This window comes from Ptiloglossa arizonensis, chromosome 13 (assembly GCF_051014685.1).
Source record: "Ptiloglossa arizonensis isolate GNS036 chromosome 13, iyPtiAriz1_principal, whole genome shotgun sequence".
NCBI lineage: Eukaryota > Metazoa > Arthropoda > Insecta > Hymenoptera > Colletidae > Ptiloglossa > Ptiloglossa arizonensis.
In genome coordinates, this window is record NC_135060.1 from 10,452,205 (window position 1) to 10,473,299 (window position 21,095).

A 21,095-nucleotide genomic window follows, 5' to 3' on the forward strand; every position below is an offset into this window, starting at 1 on the left:
CCGCTGTGACGTATAAGGCGATTTATGTAGACGACGAGTATAATAAATCGAGTTTCGGTAAGCGCATCGTTCCGCGCATGGTTGAAAAGTATTGAATTTGAATTCAATTGTTACGGACGAAGATCGAGTGGAATTTTTCTCTAAAAAAATATTCAACGTTGCTGGAAATTTATTATCACTGGACCTTAGTCAATGCTTCTCGAACGATAAATCGTCGATTGATAAATGAATTCCACGTTGGTTGTCTGCCTTTTATAACAGTGACTTTCACGTATTAATTACGTTCTCATTCCACACGGTATATTAGTTTCTACGGTGGATAGGTACGTTAGAACTATAAGATACATATTTAACTGGTGAACAAAATTAATGAAGACGTATCAGATTGTCAATAGTATACGTAATTTCTATCAATGGCTTCGAGATTTTTATTCATACTGTACAATACGAGCAAGATGTACACCAATTGTGCGATAATTACTCGTAAATTTAACACGAATCTAATAAAATAATGGTAAAGTTTTCCATATAAAAATTCGTTTCGTTGTGTTTAGGCAACACGAGTTGGCCTATAAAATAAATCTCTTCGCTATTTACATTTTCCAAGTTTTCAGGTTGGAGCCGTAGATCCTGTTTTATGCTTTGTTCATTACACTGCCTGCATATGTTCTTCGAGCGTGGGGATTATAATTAAAAATATTTCAAACGCTGCACGAGAGTCGCATATTTCGCAAGCATGGCAGCGTTTAGAATTGTATTATAATTATCATTATGTACGCGTTACTTGCGAGGTGTACTTCTATACAGGAAGGTGTGCTTCATGAACAATCCGGGTGAAAACGTTAGTAATATTTAAATTTAAGGAACAGACGAATGAAGTTTTATTTCAGTAGCGTGTTTAATTTTGATTCATTCGCGTTAATTGTAAATGGTACTCTTCTTCTCTGCTAGGTATCTACAGGCTGCACCATAATAAGTGGGATAAATTTTATGGATAAATTTAGCGATGGAAACCAATAAGTTTCTGTGAACATATTTGATTTTTCGTGCTACAGCAAGTTTTATTTTGCAGTCCTCCTTGCGACGAACTAAGCTGATATATAATACTTGATTACGTGCAATGCTTCATATCTTATGCATTACTTTCTTCTTCGTTTCGTAAACAAAAATTCTGAGATAAACCGATTCGATTTTTCCTCCTGGAAATACCTGAAATTCATTGTCTATTTGTCCATTGACAATATTAAAATATTCCATCAGAGAACTGCATAAGGTATTCGGCAAATCCGAGTGACACCTGGATTCGTCGCGAATACGAGAAGATCAATGATAACACGGTTAAAGGCTCGCATTGTGATGCAACGGGGTTATATGAAGACCTCTTCCGAGAGGAAGGAACTATGTACCTACATGGTGCTGGAACACAAAATTCGGTATACTTTTGAAATAAGGTCAAATAGGACATACGTTCGCGTAAAATTATTTCAAGTGGCGTACATTTAAAACTACGACCGAGTTATGTAAAATATATAAATTTTACGTTACACTGTAGACCAACGAGAAACCCATTGCTTCTGAGGAATGGTAAACAGAAAGAAGAATTATGGTCTTTCGGAGCAATTGGAGACATATTTGCGTTTTCAAGTCGGTAAAAGGACTTCGAAAGCATATTTGTGTTTACAATAAATTCTCTGCAAGACTTTGGTTCTTCTTTTTGTTTATTATTCCCCAGGTGTTACATTTTCTATTTCGTATGAAAGATGATTAACGAAACAGGACCCTGATATTTAATATCTCTAAAAATGTGTATCTGGTAGTCTGATATTTTGCACGTCATAAGTTTGAAAAAAATGCACGAGATTCATGGTAGTCGACCTGACATACTACGAAAATATCACCATCGAGAAACTGCAAGGAAAACTGAATCTATGGGGACACCTGGTGAGAGAAATGGCTAAACTAACGTTCCCTTTCCACAAGGATCTTTTCCAAGTTGTCGAGCTCTACGTAAATAGGTACAGTGTATTTATTTACTTCCTCTGTAAATTATTAAAAAACATCTCAGAGATGAAAGATTCAAAGACACGCAGAATCAAAGATTCGTAGATATTTTGTCCTCGTTTCAAATCGTAGAACCACCAACCCTGAACCACGTTCTACAAATATACGCTCCTCTAGAGTAGCACTGGCAGCGTAGTTCGAACAACGACGACGTAAAAATTACCAAATGCCATTTTCGAAATTTTCTCGCCTTCGAAACTCATCGAGACGAACCGCTAACTGCTATTACCTTTGAGCAGCCGTCAATTGTTCACCGGGGTGTAGTTTCATTCAACCACAGCTCGTTACGGGACCGATCGAACCCATAAAACCGTTTCCCATTCGAACGGTTTGCTTTCTTTCGGTATCTCGATACACGGGCCGAAGTTACCGAAACCAACAAGACCTGGCCGCGCAAACAGGCTCGAAAATTTCCAACGAAACGCCCCGAACGCGGAAATCTCCTCTCGAGTCCAAGGTTTACCGAGCTTTCATCGATTCGTGAACCCCGCCTCGTTGCCGTCACCGAAATGTTTGCTTACGCGGAGAAGTATCGAAGGTACGGCGAGTTATTACCTCGAATCACGACTCGGAAGAAAACGCAAAGTCTACGGTCGCTGGTACAATGAATTCCGTTTAAGGCATCCTCCCTGGTGTACCCTTTAGAGGGTGGGTATATTATACCGGTTCTCCCCTCAAAGAAACCAACGAGGTTTCGCGTAATTAAAAGAAAATGAAAATCACCCGTTTACCTCCGCGAAACGAGCGGAAGCGTTACCTAAGTGAATGTTTCAGCCGCGTTGATTAAGAACGAAAAGTTACAATCTTCCTACGGGGAATCCAGGGAACGATTCTCGAGCTTGATAACCCTTTCGTTTCGACGTTCAGAAAGACGTGGGCTTATCTCGACTTTCACTCTCAGATCTCGAGCACACTTGTAAAACCGTTTCTACGAGTTTCGTTAACTTGTTGACCGACGCTTTGTTCCCCCGTATTGTTCCTTATCTTTTTAGATTTTCCACGGTGGTCGAGTACACTATGGTGCGCGCTCCTTTTCGTTACTTTGCCCGAGCGTAACAGCCAACTGCGACAACCTATGCAACGGTTCGATAGATAAACCCTACCTTATCGGTCCCACGTTTTGAAAATATTCTTGGTGAGGGAGTTGCTCGCTTAAGGGAGAAAATCGAGACCGCTGGAGAACTTTAAACGAGGGTCGGTGGAGTACTTGATCTCCGAACTGATCGAACTCGTGCCACTGGAAAAGAACAGCGAATGGGATGTAATACCGAGAATGAGTCAGATAGATGCGTTTGCTGCTGGAATTTTCATCTGGTATGACCAGGTGTGTTAACATTAATCCAAATTAACAATTTTGTATATTTTCTATTATAGTTTTGTACGAGTATTGTTAATCGATTCGTCGGATCTTCTCGATTAAAATAAGTCCGAACACGACACTACTCGGACTACTTTCGATTATAGTTTATCCCGATCATTTATGAAAAACTTTCAACTATCTATAATTAAAAATAATCCGAGTACGGTCGTGTTGGATTGATTGTTAGAGTAACCGTGAAGGTAGAACGAGAAATAAGCATATATATTTAATTTGCATTTTCTCACCGAACCCGCTTACAAGTTCAATTGATTCTGGTCGATGCATCGAGTCGTCCGAGGTAACATAATCAATGATCAACCACGCGTTTGCGAATTCTTCGTGCTTGGAATTTTCTCTTGGTCCCGACCCTCGTCTTTCTTATACATTCGCGGAAAATGCACGGACCGAACACCAAGGATTTAACGTTCGTGTAACGTTCGGTTGTCCAGCAAACGGAACGAACCTCGCCGAATGAAAAACGAAAGAAAAAAAGAGGTCAGCGAAACAAAACGCGGCTCGCACCTTTAAATCTCCAGGCTTGGCCGCCGCCAGCGAAAATTCATTGTGGCTCCGTAAACGGCGCGGAAAAAAATTCCTGGTTCGAACGCGAAGGAGGTGGAGTCACGGAAGGTTGAAGTCACGACGCGGGGAGAGGGTAGGCGGAGAAAAAGAGTGAAAGAGGGGGACGGGGAGATGGAGAGGGGGGGGCACGTGGAGTGTTAGAGAGAATTGCGGGTAAATTTTGGGGCAACGCGGTGGAATTAAATTCCGCGCGCCCGTGAAAAGAGGAAAAAGCGTGTTGGTCGGTTTCGGGCATCGTTAGACAGCCGGAATGCATCGTTGCGGTATGCGATAAACTGACAATTCGGTTTACGAGCATTTTCTCCGTTGGAGAACCGCAGCCGCATCGATCGAGTGGAGGGGGAAGGGGAGTGGCGAAGTGGATTGGAGTGGGGGCACGGACATTAACCAACGATACATTTATCCATCGGAGGCACTATGAAGACCCTCTTGAATGCCTTCCCTACGTGCTTAGGGAACCGGTGGTCAACTAAATACGCCAAGGCAGCAAATTGGTTGCAATGTGGTCGGCCGTACGTGTGTTCAATGGTTACGGAAGTAGCCACTGGTTTGATGGATTTAGGACGAAGTAATGAGGCAGTTATTGACACCGAATTCAAGACATCGAATCGAGCGAGAATAGAATTGTTCGTCGTGCACCGTCGAAAAGTGACGGATATCTAGCAGACCTGGTTGATTTTAATAATAACGATGGCGTTCATTTAGAACGAGCAGGAAATATCACGATTGAACGAATATTCTTCGTGGCCCTTGAATCTGTGGAAAAAGTGTTCGAGGATGAAAATGCAAGGTGAACCGTTAGAAACTGAAAGAATTTTACGTTCGTTGATTTTAGAAAAATTTTGTCTCGCATATCTTTACACTGAAATCTAAAAGTCTTCTAGTCTATGAAATAGAGAATTTGGAACTTGAGCACAGAATCGTTAAACTGTGAATTTCATCGATTTTGGAATTCGAGTGAAAATTTACGATTTTCAGGATCAGTTCGCTGGTACGAACTCTCCGAAATTTATTTTGGTAATATTAATGATTTTAATTATTTTGATCATTCGAAATTACTTCGTAGCAACTGAGGCATGAAACTACAGGAATGAAATGCATTCGGTGAACGAACAATACAATTTGTTCGTCGCTCACAACTAATTACATTGTGTAATGATAAAATTATAGGCGCAGATGTAACGACTAGACTGTGTATTTGACGTAATTATAGGGGTGTGCGAATATGAAAAACATACACTAAACGTAATATACATACACACTTGTGCAAAATGAAATATTAATATTATTATATTAATACACAATACATACTTTATACACTTTGTACATGTTCTACGTATTAGTATTTTCCATATACCAATAACACGCATGAGATATTCTAATAAAAGATACAATGGAAGAATCAAGTATACATTGTAAATTATTTAATTAAAATAAAATAAAACAATTTTAACGGCAGTTCGACTGTATAAAAATTCTGATTATGCTGTTTAAAACATATTTCCTACTAACTGTTTTCTCGAAGTGGTAATAATTCTAAATCGTCGAGAGCTTGATAATTTATATATATGTGTAAATATTATAATTTGTCTTTTTATTAATTGTGCCATTTTTTATTATACGAAACGACTAAAGAAACAGTATCCTACAACAATTACTACAGTAACCAGTTTAAAAGCATTGATCTTCTGATTTGCATATTGTTCTTTGGCGGCGCTAAATTAAAGTATGTGAGGAAGGAGCGAACGGAAATATAAGGAAGTGGGGATAAGCGTTTCATCCCGGGCCTGCTAGTGGACTCGTCAGTAAGGCATCCTAGCAGGCCCTGCCTTATACGCCGGGACATTGGAAGATCGGTAAGAGGTCGTATATATACCGATCGGAGCAGGTACGGGAACTTGCGGGAAACGGTTGGTGGTGAGTTTCCCTCTGGTGGCAAGCGTGGGTAGTGCCGCCACATAACCCCCTTGCCAGTGGTAAACGATACTTTGAAGTTCCGTCCTGATGTCCCAGTGGCGTAGGTATTTGTTCCGTTGGTCGGTGGCACAACAGGCACAGGAGGAGGTTGTCCAGAGCGGTGGAAGAGAAGAATGCTTCTTTTTCGTAGTAAGGCCCAGCTGCTGTCGATTGCGGAATACGCGTGGCGAGCATCGTTTGCTCAAGCCGCGTTTTCGCTTGTTGTCCGACGTTGATGCGTGCGCGTACCAGTATTTATGAAACGCATCGGTGTGGTCGGTGAATAATGTCGACAAGCTGCCTGCTGTCCTCCTGGGGTTGATCCTGATGGTTAGCCGGGAGTATAGCGTTCGTGTCGTCGCTGGCAGGTCGAGGAGTCAACCCTCGGAGAGGGGGATTTACGAAAAATCGGCCTTTACGTTGCGTTCCTTCCATCGTCTTGTGCTGCACCTGTACTGCTGCTGTGCTGTTGTCCAGAAGGTTGCGTTGTTCTTAGACGGGGTCACCACTTTGGCGGCGCTAAATTAAAGTATGTGAGGAAGGAGCGAACGGAAATATAAGGAAGTGGGGATAAGCGTTTCATCCCGGGCCTGCTAGTGGACTCGTCAGTAAGGCATCCTAGCAGGCCCTGCCTTATACGCCGGGACATTGGAAGATCGGTAAGAGGTCGTATATATACCGATCGGAGCAGGTACGGGAACTTGCGGGAAACGGTTGGTGGTGAGTTTCCCTCTGGTGGCAAGCGTGGGTAGTGCCGCCACAGTTCGTATATTCCTTTTTCTAATTTTCATTTTAATTACATTTTACAGTTAATTTTATGCATTACATTGCTACAGTCCTATTTCGATCTTCAATATACACCGAAATTGTTTCTATATCGGAAAACAATATCGAAGCTCGATTTTCGAAAAAAATTCGTTGAATTTCGCGCGGGAAAAAATCGTATACACGAAACAACGAAAATAATTCTTTCCTCCCTGTCGAACACCGTAATTAATTTATATTCCTGCACGATGAAACAGGGACAGAGAGTATTAACGGGGTAGTTCGATATGCGTCATCGCGGATATTAATCTTTTACGATGGTATTATACAGTGGGAAATAGTTTCTCTCGTCGAAAGGAATTCGATATTATCAGCACCCCATAGAAATCCGTGCGATCGGTTCTCAGCGATTTATTCAATCGCCGAATACTTCGCTGGGAACTTTCATAACTGGAGCGAATCCGAACTTCGGAGCCTTACGATCGAGAGAAAAGTAGCTTCTATCGCGTTGGATCGTCCCAAAGTTCCACCGGTCTGTAATTTCAAGGGTGCACGGTGGCGCGATTAGCCCGGAATCGCTGCGCCAAAGAGAAGAATTCAATGACGTCTCTCGACGCGCTGGGACAAGAGCGAAAGTAAAGCTATTGGTTTCTCCATAAAGGTTCCTCGCATAACGGGTATCCGGTGGCGGCTCGTAGGATTCTTCTGCGAAATGGAGAATTCGATCGAGCGATCCATTGATTTTCCGCGACGCGATCCGACCGAGAAAAACGCGCGAAATTAAATTCTTGCGAATATGAAGCGATGACGCGGAAAGGGAACACGGGAAGAGAGAGCTCCGGCTTTGGGGCGCGCGGCTACGTCCAGTGCCAGAGATTAAGGACGAAATCGGGACGAGAAAGATTGATACTGGAATGTTATTAAAAATGTACTATATACCAGAGGTATACGAGAACTTGAAAATATCGGGTACCCGATAGTTGGCACGAGTTGAGAAGAACTCGAGTCGAGTTGAGTCGAGTTACCGAAAATTTCCAGATTCCCAAAGGAATCAGCTGTCCTGAAAAAGTCGAGATTTCTGAAGATTTTGAAAACTCGGCTACCTTACTCTCGGTTGCACAAGAGAGTAATTGTGTCGTATGGGCTTAATGAGAATTACTCCACTGGAATGTTAGCTTATCGCGTTATAGTTACCTGCAAGGTGTACGGTACTTGTTCTCTAGTCTTTCTTCTGGATAAATGTTGCGCGAAGTTGGAAATGGTTATCACTTGGTTTTTTTATTAAACTTTCTATTTCATTTATTTACTGGATGTTCAAATGTGACATGTCCCGATTGCTTCAGAATTTTATACGATGCAAATCGAACGATTAAATGAAACGCGTTGCTTAACGTAAGATCGATCGTACAAACATTGGATGTAGCATTTATCGAAGTAAATATTGTATAAAAATATAATATTGGTAAACACGGATTCGTAAAAATACTCTATCCAAACTATAAAAAGGTAACATAAATATTCGTACTAACTTTAATTAAATTTAATTCTCCATACGACTTCGCTTTTTTTTATACTTAACGCGTTGATACGAGAGATAAATCGATTCATTTGTTTAACCATTTACCAGTTTATCGATCCAGTAGATAGGTTAATATATAAAAATCTACCACCCACGTTCAGCAAATAAAATCACCTTAATAAATAATTGCTATTAAATCGTTTTACGCATACTTTGGCTTTGACGGGTAAATATACCGAGCAAATTCATTCTCGTCGAAAAGGTTGACCATAGATTAATTGATGAAATGATAATCGTTGCAAACGGTACAACGTTCGACGATTACTCGGTCTAATTAACGAAAAGCCAATAATGTGACAGGCCACTCATAGTGACCATATTGTCGGCACGTTATATTGTTTGCAAACTTCCAGTAGTCATTTTCCTTCTCATTAACTATCGCAACGAACATGAATGAAAATTGGATGAACTCCGTGCAAAATCGTTCTTCGTGCAATTACCAACTAACAAACAACATACATTCTCCTTTGTGAAACACGTAGCAGAGTGGCTTTGACCGTTTATCGAGGCACGAAAACGTGCATTATAAATCGAAAGATTGATCTATCTAATTCAAAAAGACTGTATTAACATCACAAATGACTTCCAATGCATTCGTTGCATCGAATCAATCGCAAAAGAAATAATTTCCAAATACTTTTCCAGAACTAACATGGAACGTTTTGTGTTCCATTCTGGAATTTTTTACCATGCGTAGAACAATCAATTTGAAGACCCCCATAGCGGAGGGATGCAGAAGGCTGTTATGCTTCAGCAACCAGTCACTTATTACCGGTAGCATAAACGTAGTCGCATCTGTACAACATATACCGGGCCAGGTCCGCTGCTTCCTGGCGCTACCCAGGTGAAACATTAATAACAATTTTCCCCTACACGACAACTCCCACTATGGGGTTCTGTAAGCCTTGATTATTGGGCAAACATTGCACCTCCGTATCTAATCAAGAATTAAGTTTAATTTGCAGCGTATTAGCACGTCCGAGATGACGTTTTTCATGACCGATGAACTTTCAACATTCGTGTAACAACGCAACATATAACGAACGCGAACACTATAATGCTTTCAGCTTTTCAATTCGTCAGAATATAATACATAAACGTACGAGTACGAACAGTACGTTGCAAAGAATTATTTCTTTACTCGCACTATTCTATTACATACCTTTTAAGTTGCGTAATACACGCGTACCTCTTCGGTTGTATTCGCGTGGAGTTCGTGTCGCGACAATTTGTCAATTGAAAAATAGCTAACTAGAAGCGACGTTACACGGTGGATAGTATTTCGCGAGTCATGCACACATTAAAGTTCCATACGAAATACTATTATCAAGTTTCTGCATCACTTGCAAGAATTTAAGTAGGTGTAATCGAGCGTATGAAATAATCACGAGTACGTGTACGATAGAGTGACGTTAATGAAAATTCATGCGTTCGCGAGTACGGTAATACTTGAAGTGCTTTCAAGCGATAAAGTCGTTTCTCCGCTCAAAAGTATTCGATCATTTGTTGGGTACACGTTTTACAAAAAAAAGTAAGAATTCTTTTTTGAATTCAAAATTTCACATATATACATATGTAATCTCATTGTCTTCGCAAAAGTAAATATCCGTTGCAAAAATATGTCGAGCGAAGAACACGATTATATTCGTTCAGTAACTGTAATCGAATAAACTTTACAACGATAAATTTATAGAATCAATCCAAAGAAGGTCGTGTTCAGGTTCATTTCCATCGGGGAGTTCTCACCGATTCGTTGACAATATTCTGACAATATATTAACAAAGTCGAATACAAGAATTTTAATTTTCATTCGATTCAGCGTACAATAAAGCACGGTGGTCTTTCTCGCAGCTGCGCGAATCGATGGTTCACACATCGTAAACATAAACAGTGAAGGGAATGATTTCGCTATTTCGACCGTGAATAAAATTTGTGTCGCTCAACTGCGGGAATTACTCTATCTCGTTGGAAAACTGGATACTGGGAATCCCTATCACGTACTGGAATCCATTTTCTATCAGAAAGTTGGTATTTAGCAAACTTTTCCCCGATTCTCATTTACATGGGATTCCAAATTGTGTTTCAAACCTCTGTTGCCGCGTTTTTGCCTGTTCTTTTACCTCCTATTCGGTCGACGCCCGTTCGCGGAAAGTTTACTATTTTCTCCACACGCTGGGAGCATTAAAAAGCTTCGCGAGGGAAAATGGCCCAACGGGGTGCGCGAAACACGGACACGTGTTGTGCTCGCAGAAGAGGACAGCCGCGGAATGGTAAATGGCGTGGATATCTCTCCCAGGGTGCCAATCGGGAGAATTCCAGAGCGAGCAGAGATCGCATGGATCGATGTCACGAGCTTTGTTACACGAAGTCCGGTAGGCAATTATCGTCACACGTGTTCTCTTGTGACGCGCCAGCAAAGGGAACAACAGTCGACCTGAATTACAAACGTCGCTGGCCGGCTCGTTTTGATCTCGTCTTTCCGCAAACTTGAACGCGGTCTGAAATCGAGCGCTATCGCGTTATTCGAGAATCGTTGAAAGATTCCAAGCTTTCTTTTATTTCGCGATTATTTTCGAATCGCGAACCACCAAAAACCGTACGATTACTTTCGATGCGTGTGTATCGTAAAATTAAATCACGTAACCGTCGCGTTCGAATTAACTTGGGCTGTATTGTACAGAAAAACGGGACTGTGTGCACGGTCGCTCAAATGATCAAGAGTAAAATATAAGCAGTAATGTAAAGTTTTTGGTGGAAGTTTCGTAAATGTATTTTTATAGCTACCTTTCGATATTTTAGAAGCGAGGCGAGAAAGCGTGTTGTTTTAGATCAATTACAGAAAAAAAAAGATTCGGCAGATAAATGGTTAATTAACGTTTTAAATATTCCATCTCGGAATATAGCAAGCAATTTAGAACCACGCTCGAAAGCTCCAAAATTTCATTACATAGTTTATGCTTCCGGTTACTTTTTTTATTAGACACTTTAGGAATCATAATAAAACGGAGTAGAGTCGACTGCGCCCAATTTTAAAATAAACCTCGTGGTCTCTTTAGTACCGAACCTTAGAGAACGACTTAGGAACTTGCAAACCTGGCTTGAGAAATCAAAATGCAGTGCATTTGGATTTCCAGCGCGTACCAGCCCCGTCGTCAAAAGAGCTTAAACTCCAAATCAGACGAGAAGCTTTTTACAAACACCATGGTAGAACGTCGCTTCTGTGGTTCATCCTACCCACTTGACCCCTAGAAGCGGTGCAAGAATTTCTATATTCGACTCAGCAGGAGAAATTCAACGTTCTACGCCCAGGAGCGACTTAAATACGCCGGCATCCCGGTTTTTACAAAGAAATTCTCACAAGTTATTCGAAAACTCCAATTCTACGTACAACAGAAACCCTGTTTTTTCTAAATGGTAACGAGTACTGTCAAAAGAAAATAGAGGTACTTCGTTACACCGTCTTTTCGAACGCCTCGAAAATAAAGATAAAAAAAGCTATTCGTTCCCTCTTCAACCGATCTCTTCCACCGATACGTACAACATCCATCAAAAGTAGAAATTTCTTAAAAAAAAAAAAGAAACTTTCTTACACCTTGGATAATTTACGAGACAATGTCAAGGGGGATGAAACTTCGTAGCTTTCGGCCCTGAAACTCGACTCACCGCGGCTTAAGAAAAGAAAAAGTAACGCACCCATCGCTAATATGTTCCCTTGTCAGTCCCTGCTCGCTACCTATAAATAATTCCTACCGTAGTTTGGCAATTGGTTTCACAGTTTACCTACAGTAAGATGGTACTCCTTGTCACCCAGCGAACGAAACAATGGCACTTTAGCAAACAAAATTTCCTCAGCGTATAACTTCTCGAAGAAGTGATATCAATTGGCCACCAAGTTTGTACGATTTGACACCTTTGACTTTTTTTCTTCTGGATCACTGAAAGATAACACCAAACGCATCATCGGTGAAATCGATCCGAGTTTGTGCGAAAACGTCGTGACAAATCTTGAGAAAAGATTGATCTTTAAAAACAACAAAGGCAGCCATTTGGAAGATATCTCGTTCCATTATTAACTCCCAAATGTTTACTTTCAAATAAAAAAGAAAATATGAAGATTGCTTAAACCGTTTGAGTTTCATTGAAAATCAAAATCGACCGGTGACAATTGGGCCACCCTCAATATTTCGCGTTCGGTTTGGTTAAAAATAGGGCAAAGGAGGAAACTTGATCGCGCAACCCCGAAACCATTTAACTCCTGTCCCTTTCATAGGTGCGACAGTCGAACGAAACGGTCTTGGGCGAGGATTGGGGTGGCGGAGAGGAAGGGTGGGGTATTTCCCGGAGACGGAAGAGCAAGTAGCGCGGCGAGAAGAGTAACGATAACGGGGTGGCAACAAGTGCTCTTAACGCCCTAACGGTTTCCCTTGCGGCGCCTCGGTGGAAGGTTCCCGATGCGTTATTCTCAAAGGACCTAGCTGGTACTCTTTACGCGACCAGTTGAAAGCAAGGAAGTAGTTGCGGGCTCGGATGGGGGTTACAGGATGCCACGTCGCGGCATCCCGGCGATCCGAATGAATTCTTAAACCAGTCCGACGCGGTGGAATGCGCGGCAGCAGCCTCATTTCCCGACTTCCCTCCCCCTCTCTGGCAACCCTCTTCGCCTCCACGTCCGACGTCGCCGCCCTTCTCCGCTTTTGCGGCATCTTTGCTCTGCTCGTTTTTCCGACCTCCTTAGCCGGCTCCTTTAAAACCCACCTTCATATCCAGAAGAGGCCCGGTGCAGTTCCTGCTTAATGACTCGCCGCTCCGCTCTTCAACCCCCTTTTGCAGCCTTCCACTTACGCGAGTCCGGTAACATAACTGTTTGCAATTCGCGATGCGTGCAATTGCCAAGAACTCTGTCGTACCGTTATTTCGCGTTTCCTTTCCGCGAGTTTAGGTTTATTTTACTTCTTACCGGGAACGCGAACCGCGCATTCTGTCGTTGGTGTTTCCAGGTAACGTTGCAGCGGTCTCGAGTGTCACGACAAAGCTAACGAAGACTTTATAGCGATGTTGTGTATTATATACGTTTGCTGGAACATTAAAGAATCCTTAATTTCGAGCGGAAGAAATTGGCGATGTTCGAATCGCTGTAACTTCGCGAAACGAACTCTGGTGCAGCTGCGTACCTAGGCTCGTTTCAAAACGGAAGACCGATAAGTTTTTATCTTGAGATTACATTTTTTCGAAGAGTTACATTCGCGAAGAATGTAACGCGAAGATGATTCTTCTCTTCGAAAATGTTTCAAGTTCAAACCGTGTCACGGAGTTTGGTAAATTTCCTTCATAATTCTTTTTACGATCAATTTGAAGGCGTATGTTTTCCCTTTGCAATGAATTATTGAAAGCTCGTGTAAGATTTCTTGTCACCGATATGACCTATTTTGAATGAAAAGCGAGTCGTTTAAATTTGGAAAATTTTCGAAAAACAGAACCATTTTTGCTTTCTCGCTCTACATCGGAGTAGAGAAACATCTTCGAGAAAGTTTGATTCAGAAATGAGAAAATAGAAGCTTTCACATTTGAAATTTTTCGAATACAAACGTTTATTCGGCTCTAAATTAACAATTCTTTAATTTTACCTCGAAGTGTATATCTGAGAAATAATAATAAAGTAGAGTGTTGTTATAACAGTTTTGAAAGTTTCGGTAGTATAGAAGTATTGAGCGGTCGTGCAAGATGAGCAACAGGAGTTTTCGTATTAGTATCGACTGTACTTAATAGTATTTAAACCGTTCCAAACTTTTGTACTCTTCGATGCTCCTTTTTATCCTCCGCTCTTCGCTTTTTCTCTTTACTCTTTAAACTTCGCTCTCTCTCTATCGACTCTCTAACAAACTCTACCTTTGAATCTCGATCGACACTTGTGCAGAGTCTCTCACGGGATAACCTCTGTTCAATCGTAATGCTCCCTGGAGACTCTCTCACGTGCACGATACACTAATTCCACGTGTCTCTTTCCGTCTGAAACTTTACGAACATTTCAAGACGAACTTCGTTTACGATCGATCTCGAACCTAAATATTCGCTCTCGCGTCGACTGGTCTAGACTCGATTACTCTAACATAGAAATGTTTCGTTCACCTCTATACAATATTCCGTCACCCTGAAATTCCGTACGTTCATTAAAAACTGTCTAGACATTCGCTCTTTACCCGTTGACTCTCGGACTCCGATGGCACTCATCGATCACCCATCGTTCAATTAGATTCTCTTACATAACGTATATTCATTTGTCAGACGAAAGCTCTACTCGGGTTTGTTAACCAATGCAAAGGTTATTACCGAGGAACGAAGGACTGATAGATCGATGCACCCTTCGATCGTTATAGAAATAAAGCTTTTTCATGCGCCTGTATTTGTTTCGTTGTAAATTTTACTCTTTTGTATTAGAAGATCACTCGAGTATAATATAATTTTTAGAAGAATCTAGTATCTTACGAACTCGTATCTAGTATCTAATTTGAATCGAATATAATATAGTTGTCTTCGTTTTGATACTGTTTTATAGACAAGTGACAGTCTTCGTAATAAATGTTATCGACAATTGTCACTTCTAAGATGTCCACAAATAGAAATTGTTCAGTACAACTTTTAACAAAGAAGTGGATACGTGCCTCGTGTGTTTTGTAGAGAGAGAGAGAGAGAGAATAATTTAGTCCTTGGATAATAAGTTAATAGAATAGGTATTAGATTGATCATTCAACGTGATCAAAAATATTTTTGTTCACCTATCCCTGTATCGCGTAAGCAATTAATAATTTTTCTTCGAAAAAGCTAACGCAGCCTCGATGAACAAGTTACACAATTTAACTAGATACTGACGAAGAAAGCTTGTTGCAAATAAAAAGAGAATTCGATGCGAAACATTGATCCGAAAAATACTGGCTACGATTAGCAAGATTGACTTTTGGTTTTTGTGTTTGTTATACGCTCTCTTCGAACGAAACGATAGAACAAGAGAGTTGGGTCCCTATTCGAGAGTGTCAATAAATTGGCAATCGAGAACACTTCTACCCAAGGACTCGTAGGGATATACGGCCCTAACTTTAAGTATCCAAGTGTTCCCCAAGTGTTACGATATTGCTTCCGAACGAAGATTACCGAATCTCTTAGACAGCTGTCTCTTATAGGCTGGAATCGTTTGGAGCTTTTAGGTTCGAATAGGTCTATTCGTTAGAATAAAACGACGAAGATTAGAATCTTATTCCAACAACCACGTCGTTGAATTCCTTTTCCATCTACAGTTTCAAATACAGCGATCCTCGTACCTACGTATTTCGTTTTCCACTTGCGATAATCTTCGAATATTATCTTCGAGAAGGATTCGTCGATAACCTGAATACACTAGTTCGATCGACAAAATTTGATTTTGTCCCCAGATTCAACGTTTCTTTGTCCCCTTTGTTTGAAATTCTATAGCCTTTTCTGTTCTTTTTTCCAAACCACGGAACGATAACCACAGAGTCTGAAGTACGAAGTGATACAGGATGTTCGCATTCGAACGAGCTCTGTATAAAGCTTGCGTTCGCGCGCTATTGGAAACGTGGAAAATGTCATTTGTTCCTGATTCGATTAATTTCGTTTCGTGATATCGTTACCGCTCCCGTTGAATCGTGATATTTTTTTTTTTTTTTTCCACCGTGAATCGAGTTTCGCAAATTCGACGGTAAAGTTTAATTAAATATTTGTCGAAATGAATCGTTCAGAATAAACCAATACAAAGTTTACATTGTGTTTGATTCGGAATTTGGGTTAACATGATTTATTTTCGTTTTATCTGCAACTGTTTTTCATTATACAAGAAACGCAGCACTGCGTTCGACAATTTAAAACACTGTGTTAAAATGTGAACAACTAACAACATTGTCCCAATATGTTTATCAAAATAACAATTACTGGTAGGGTATCTATGAATAAAATTATCTAGAGTCCCGCTCGAATTATCTTAATACGTAGTTTTACATTCAGGAATAACTATATTCCCTAAATCCTAATACATTAGTAATTTCACGTAGACCAACGTAAAAGTTACGTTTTAATAACAACACTTTACCCATATCTCTCTTATATACTCGTGTACTTCATTTTTCATTAGTCTTGTATCACACATTTGCCTAATAAGAAACCAAATAAATAGAAAATCACTTTTACTATCTGATCAATTATTTTTCCATAATTAATATACCAACATCAAAATATCTATCACGATAATTCGATGAATAGATTGAGTCCTAAGAAGGTAAAGAAACGCTATTCTCGAAGAGGTAAAACCAGATAAATGGAAAATAATTCAGTACCGAACATAAAAGTATCGTTAATCTACGACGGGGAATTTACGACGCGTTCTCAATAAAGATCGTCTCCGTTTCTTATTACCAATGAAATTGATTCTATCGCGCGTTGAAGGGTCGTATCCCCGTCTGTAATTCGATAACGTCGAAGACGCGGAACACGCGAAAAGAAATTGTCGGAACGATTCTGTCGGCATACGGGATACACGCGTAAACTCGTTTACGTCATTACCAGGAGGCGCGTCTCGTAAATTGAATGAAATTGTTTCACCTTGGATAAGGCGGGCACCAAGGCTGTTTTAAGGACACGTAATAGGAGCGGTCGATCTGTCAGGACCAAACGCCTCGCGAAGGGTGCAACTTGATTTACACTTTCCTTATTCCCCACTCCTCCATACTGCTCGGAGAGAAGAAACGTGCAATTCTTCGACTACACGAAAAACAGGTCGGTTGGTCGAAGATTGAAACGCGATTACGAGAGTATTTCGTAACAATTTCTGACACTTTATTGATTTTTTCTATCTTCTTTACTCGTGCCACCGACGAGGTACAAAACGGAGAATAATCGATCAGAAACGACATGCGATTATTTCGCGTTGTCCAAGCGTTCTTTGTAACGTTCTTTGAGATTCTCACGATGTGAAATACATATTCGATCCGACTATACAATATTGTTAACGTAAAATACAAACCATGTATCACGTTCGTGGTTTTACCAACCCCATCAGTCGCTAAAAAAATATTCTAACCTATTCTTATAGCTTTGTGTTGAAATGGAATTAAAAAATTTGTGCAACGTCGGAGCAATTGTAACTTCGAGTATAGTATTTAAAGAGAGTGTTAGGATACGTGGAATTAAGAATATTTTCCAAGTGACAGCAATTCGAGTACATTATCAAAATTGGAGGATATATTCTCAGACCCTGTTCCAAGATTTTGTACAGAAGGGAGTCTCGTCGATTTATAAGATTGTACGATCTACAATCGTGTACAATGTACTCTTTCCATCGAAAAACTTGTCGATGCTATCACGGATGAACTGTATTACAGATCAGCCAAATGCTGGAACATACATTATCAATCTTAGTTTAGTCGAAAGTCTGGCACCTTGCACGCATCTGTGGTGGCTAGACCAGTTTTTGCAAAGTGAACGTTCTGCTCGGTCGATTCTGCTCATAATCGGACAGATGCACGAAAAACACTACTCGCGTTCCGAGTACCGATTGATAGAATACACGTCACCGATCTTCCAGTAATTGAAACCGTCGAAGACGTTTGTAGCGATTATTTTTTTAAATTAATCATTGCACCAAGAAGATAAGAAGATATCCATAAAATATCTCCAACAGACTGATCCACTATTAATTTATATTTCGACAATCTTCTGGATCGACGAGAAATGTCCCTACGCGTCCAACACTTTTCGTGTATCTAGAAATAGGTAGACCCTAATAATGGTAGATGGTGTAGATCTCGTAAGATGATCCCCGAGTTAAGGGGAACACGGTCCATGTTCAAGGGGAATGTAGACAACGTGCGTCATTTTTCTTAGTCAGTCTCGCGAAGGTTGATTAGAACATCCTACGCGCTACGACCCCGAAATTACTTCCAGAGATCTTCTTTTTATCTCTTTACTGTATTATGGACGGAATCGTCCCACTCGAGATACACAAATTATCCGATAATCGATCAAGAATAACGTTTTCGTGAAATCCACGAAGGTTTTCATATCTCTGGAAGCTCCACGGGTCCTGTTCGGTGTTTGATTCCGCGGAAGAATAGGTCGACGACCTACGAAACGGAATAACAGTTTTCTCGCGGACCATTTTTCACCGCTGTCCTTTCCTCCCGTCCTCTGCTATCCTTCCTCTTCTTCCTTTATCCGATTCCTCCATCCCCGCACCGCCATCTTCACTTTTTTCCGTGGGTTCGAAGCAAGCCCCTTCACCGCCGTCTTCTGTATTTTCCAAAGCCTGCAGGAGCCAACGGGAAGAAGTCACCGCAACGGAACGTCTGCTTTCCGTTCGAGGGACAAAACGGACACAGACACCGACCGTAGGGTTCCGTTTTACACGAACCTTCTGCTTTCTGTTTCAGCGTGAAGACGGACATGGGCGCCAGCGGTGCTACATCCAGGCTCTACATAGCAAACGCGAACAAAAAGGATAGCGGGAACTACAGTTGCGCCCTGGCGGATGTGGCGGCAGCCACCACGGTCTCCGTTCACGTGTTAAATGGTACGTTTTAACGTTTGTTCAGTGCGGCCAACCGATCATTTTTAGGAGGTGTGTATTTGCTTTCGTGTACGTTATTAACGCGTTCGCCGTACCCCACCGTGTCCGAGTTAATTCGGACACCGCGCCGTATTTGCCATGGGGCGTATTCGAGTTTTCTCGGCCAAGGCGACGCGCAAACTCGAGTACCCGAATTATTAAATTATCAAACAATAGTGACCATTCAAGCATTATGTCACTAATGAACGTTTCGTTCACTTTATTTCCCTCCTCCTCGGCGAAGATACGTAATGTTTATCTGGAAACCAGCGAGCAGATGTATACAGATAAAGAAGAATATCTCGCAAAGTGAAACACGTTCTAATAGTTGTGTGTTAATAAAGTATTTACAGTTTGTATTCGTGTCGTATTAGTTGAAATATTGTTCGAAATCTGTAGACAGCTCTATGGTATCTTGTCGATTGTAAACGTTAATTGAATCAGAAAATATTAATCGAGCATTTTGTCCAACGATTTTAACCAGTTTGGAGCCTCTTTGGAAATTAATATAAAGTTGAATAATCCAAGAGATTGAATGTTATATTTTATATTTTTCTCAAAATTGAAAATTACGCAAGATTCGCATCGATGTACAATTACTACGCAATTTCCTATTCGTGGATTCGTATACGTATCTGGTAGAGATAAATTTGACAACCGTTACAAACGATTTCAAATGGTATCGCGAGAGAAAGGGTTCACGTTCGAGCAACCGTGTCATTGCCATTTTTACGTCACACGGTTCATCTTTATTCATGAAATGTTCGGGATTAAGATTCCAGTGGAATCATCACCTATGGAATGTTTGAAAAGGGCCGCCCTTTTTGCATTAGCTACGCCCAATGGCTCCGTGTATTTTTCACGGCGGACTTTGAATATACGTCAAAGTGAATTATGCGACGTAACTGAAAATTATGCACGGCGCTCGCGCGCATATTCCGCATTCAGCGTCCTATCTCGCGAGCTGGTAGCGATACAAACACGCACGATGCAGGAATTGCGCGACACGTCCACCTGAGTCTGTAAATTCTTTCACAGTGACGTTTTAATAACCAGCAATGCCTTTTTAAGTTCGAGAGTAAACTTTGTACGAAACAAAACCGCGAACGCCCGTGGAAATACGAGCGAAAGTCGTGTTGCGATCACCGCAAAGTTTAACAACGCGGAACAGCTCTAGTGACGGAGGAATTTTATTGTCGAGAGCAAATTTTTAAACGCTGAAATTCCAACCTCTTCCCAGCGAGCCTCTGTAGCTCCAGTCGGACAACAACTGAAAGAAATTCCGTTGTTAAAAATAATATAGAGAACGTTTTCATTCTCCGTGTTACGATCAATGATGTAATTTATAAATATTTAAAAGAATATTATTGTACGAAATGAATAAACGGAGAATAAGAAAAGCAGGAAGAACCTATGGAAAAAGTAACACTATCGAGGATGAAACGTTTACGTTATCGAAGCGCAAGATGACCATTTCGAGCATCTCTTGCAAAGTGGTACAGGTTGCTGAAACAAATAACTTTAAAATAAAGTCACGAATAATAACTCGAAGCTAAAGTCAAGACCGTGATACGTTGATTATTACAGAAGAAATTAAATTCCAGAGAAATTTAAAAGCAAATTAAAAAGCTATTTCTCCGAAACGAAATGTGACAATTCCTTTCAACCTACTCAAATTTAAAAATATCGAATCATTTAAAAAATTGAATACTATTTGGAAGAGCGAAATCGTTTCAATAGTATCGTAAATTTAGCTCAATTCTGTATCCTGAACGCCTCGAATATCGCGCTATTATTCACGACCAGTAATTTTTTCATTTACATCGAAATATAGATATTTATCGAAGAATAGTATCATTCGAACAGAGAGAAACCAGTTTATCGACGTACACGTTTCGAGAATACGGGGAAGTATTCGAAAAGCACTGCAGCCAGTTTTATATTACTTTGGAACGCCGGTTAGTCAATCATTAATCTTCTTTTTGGCGAGAAAATACTTTTCGCTGAAAACGTACTACCTTGGCAAGAAAATGTTTCCAGTTGACTGATTGGAACATCGTAATACAGGGTTCTCAGATATACATGTAACTCAATTTGTACAAGCTGCACGGTACGCTCACAAAGGGCTCAAGGACTTAATTTCCAACACTAACTTGGACGCGTTGTACGGTAACGCTGTTTGG

The 21,095-nt window shown here is 40.7% G+C and overlaps 1 protein-coding gene across 1 annotated transcript in view; it reads left to right on the forward strand.

The window, feature by feature from the left end:
- Nucleotides 1–21,095, forward strand: part of LOC143153753 (zwei Ig domain protein zig-8) — a 431,922-nt gene that overhangs the window by 388,901 nt on the left and 21,926 nt on the right. The window contains exon 7 of the mRNA XM_076325263.1: nucleotides 18,737–18,876. Coding sequence (XP_076181378.1) covers nucleotides 18,737–18,876 — 140 coding nt within the window. The remainder of the gene's footprint in view (nucleotides 1–18,736; nucleotides 18,877–21,095) is intronic.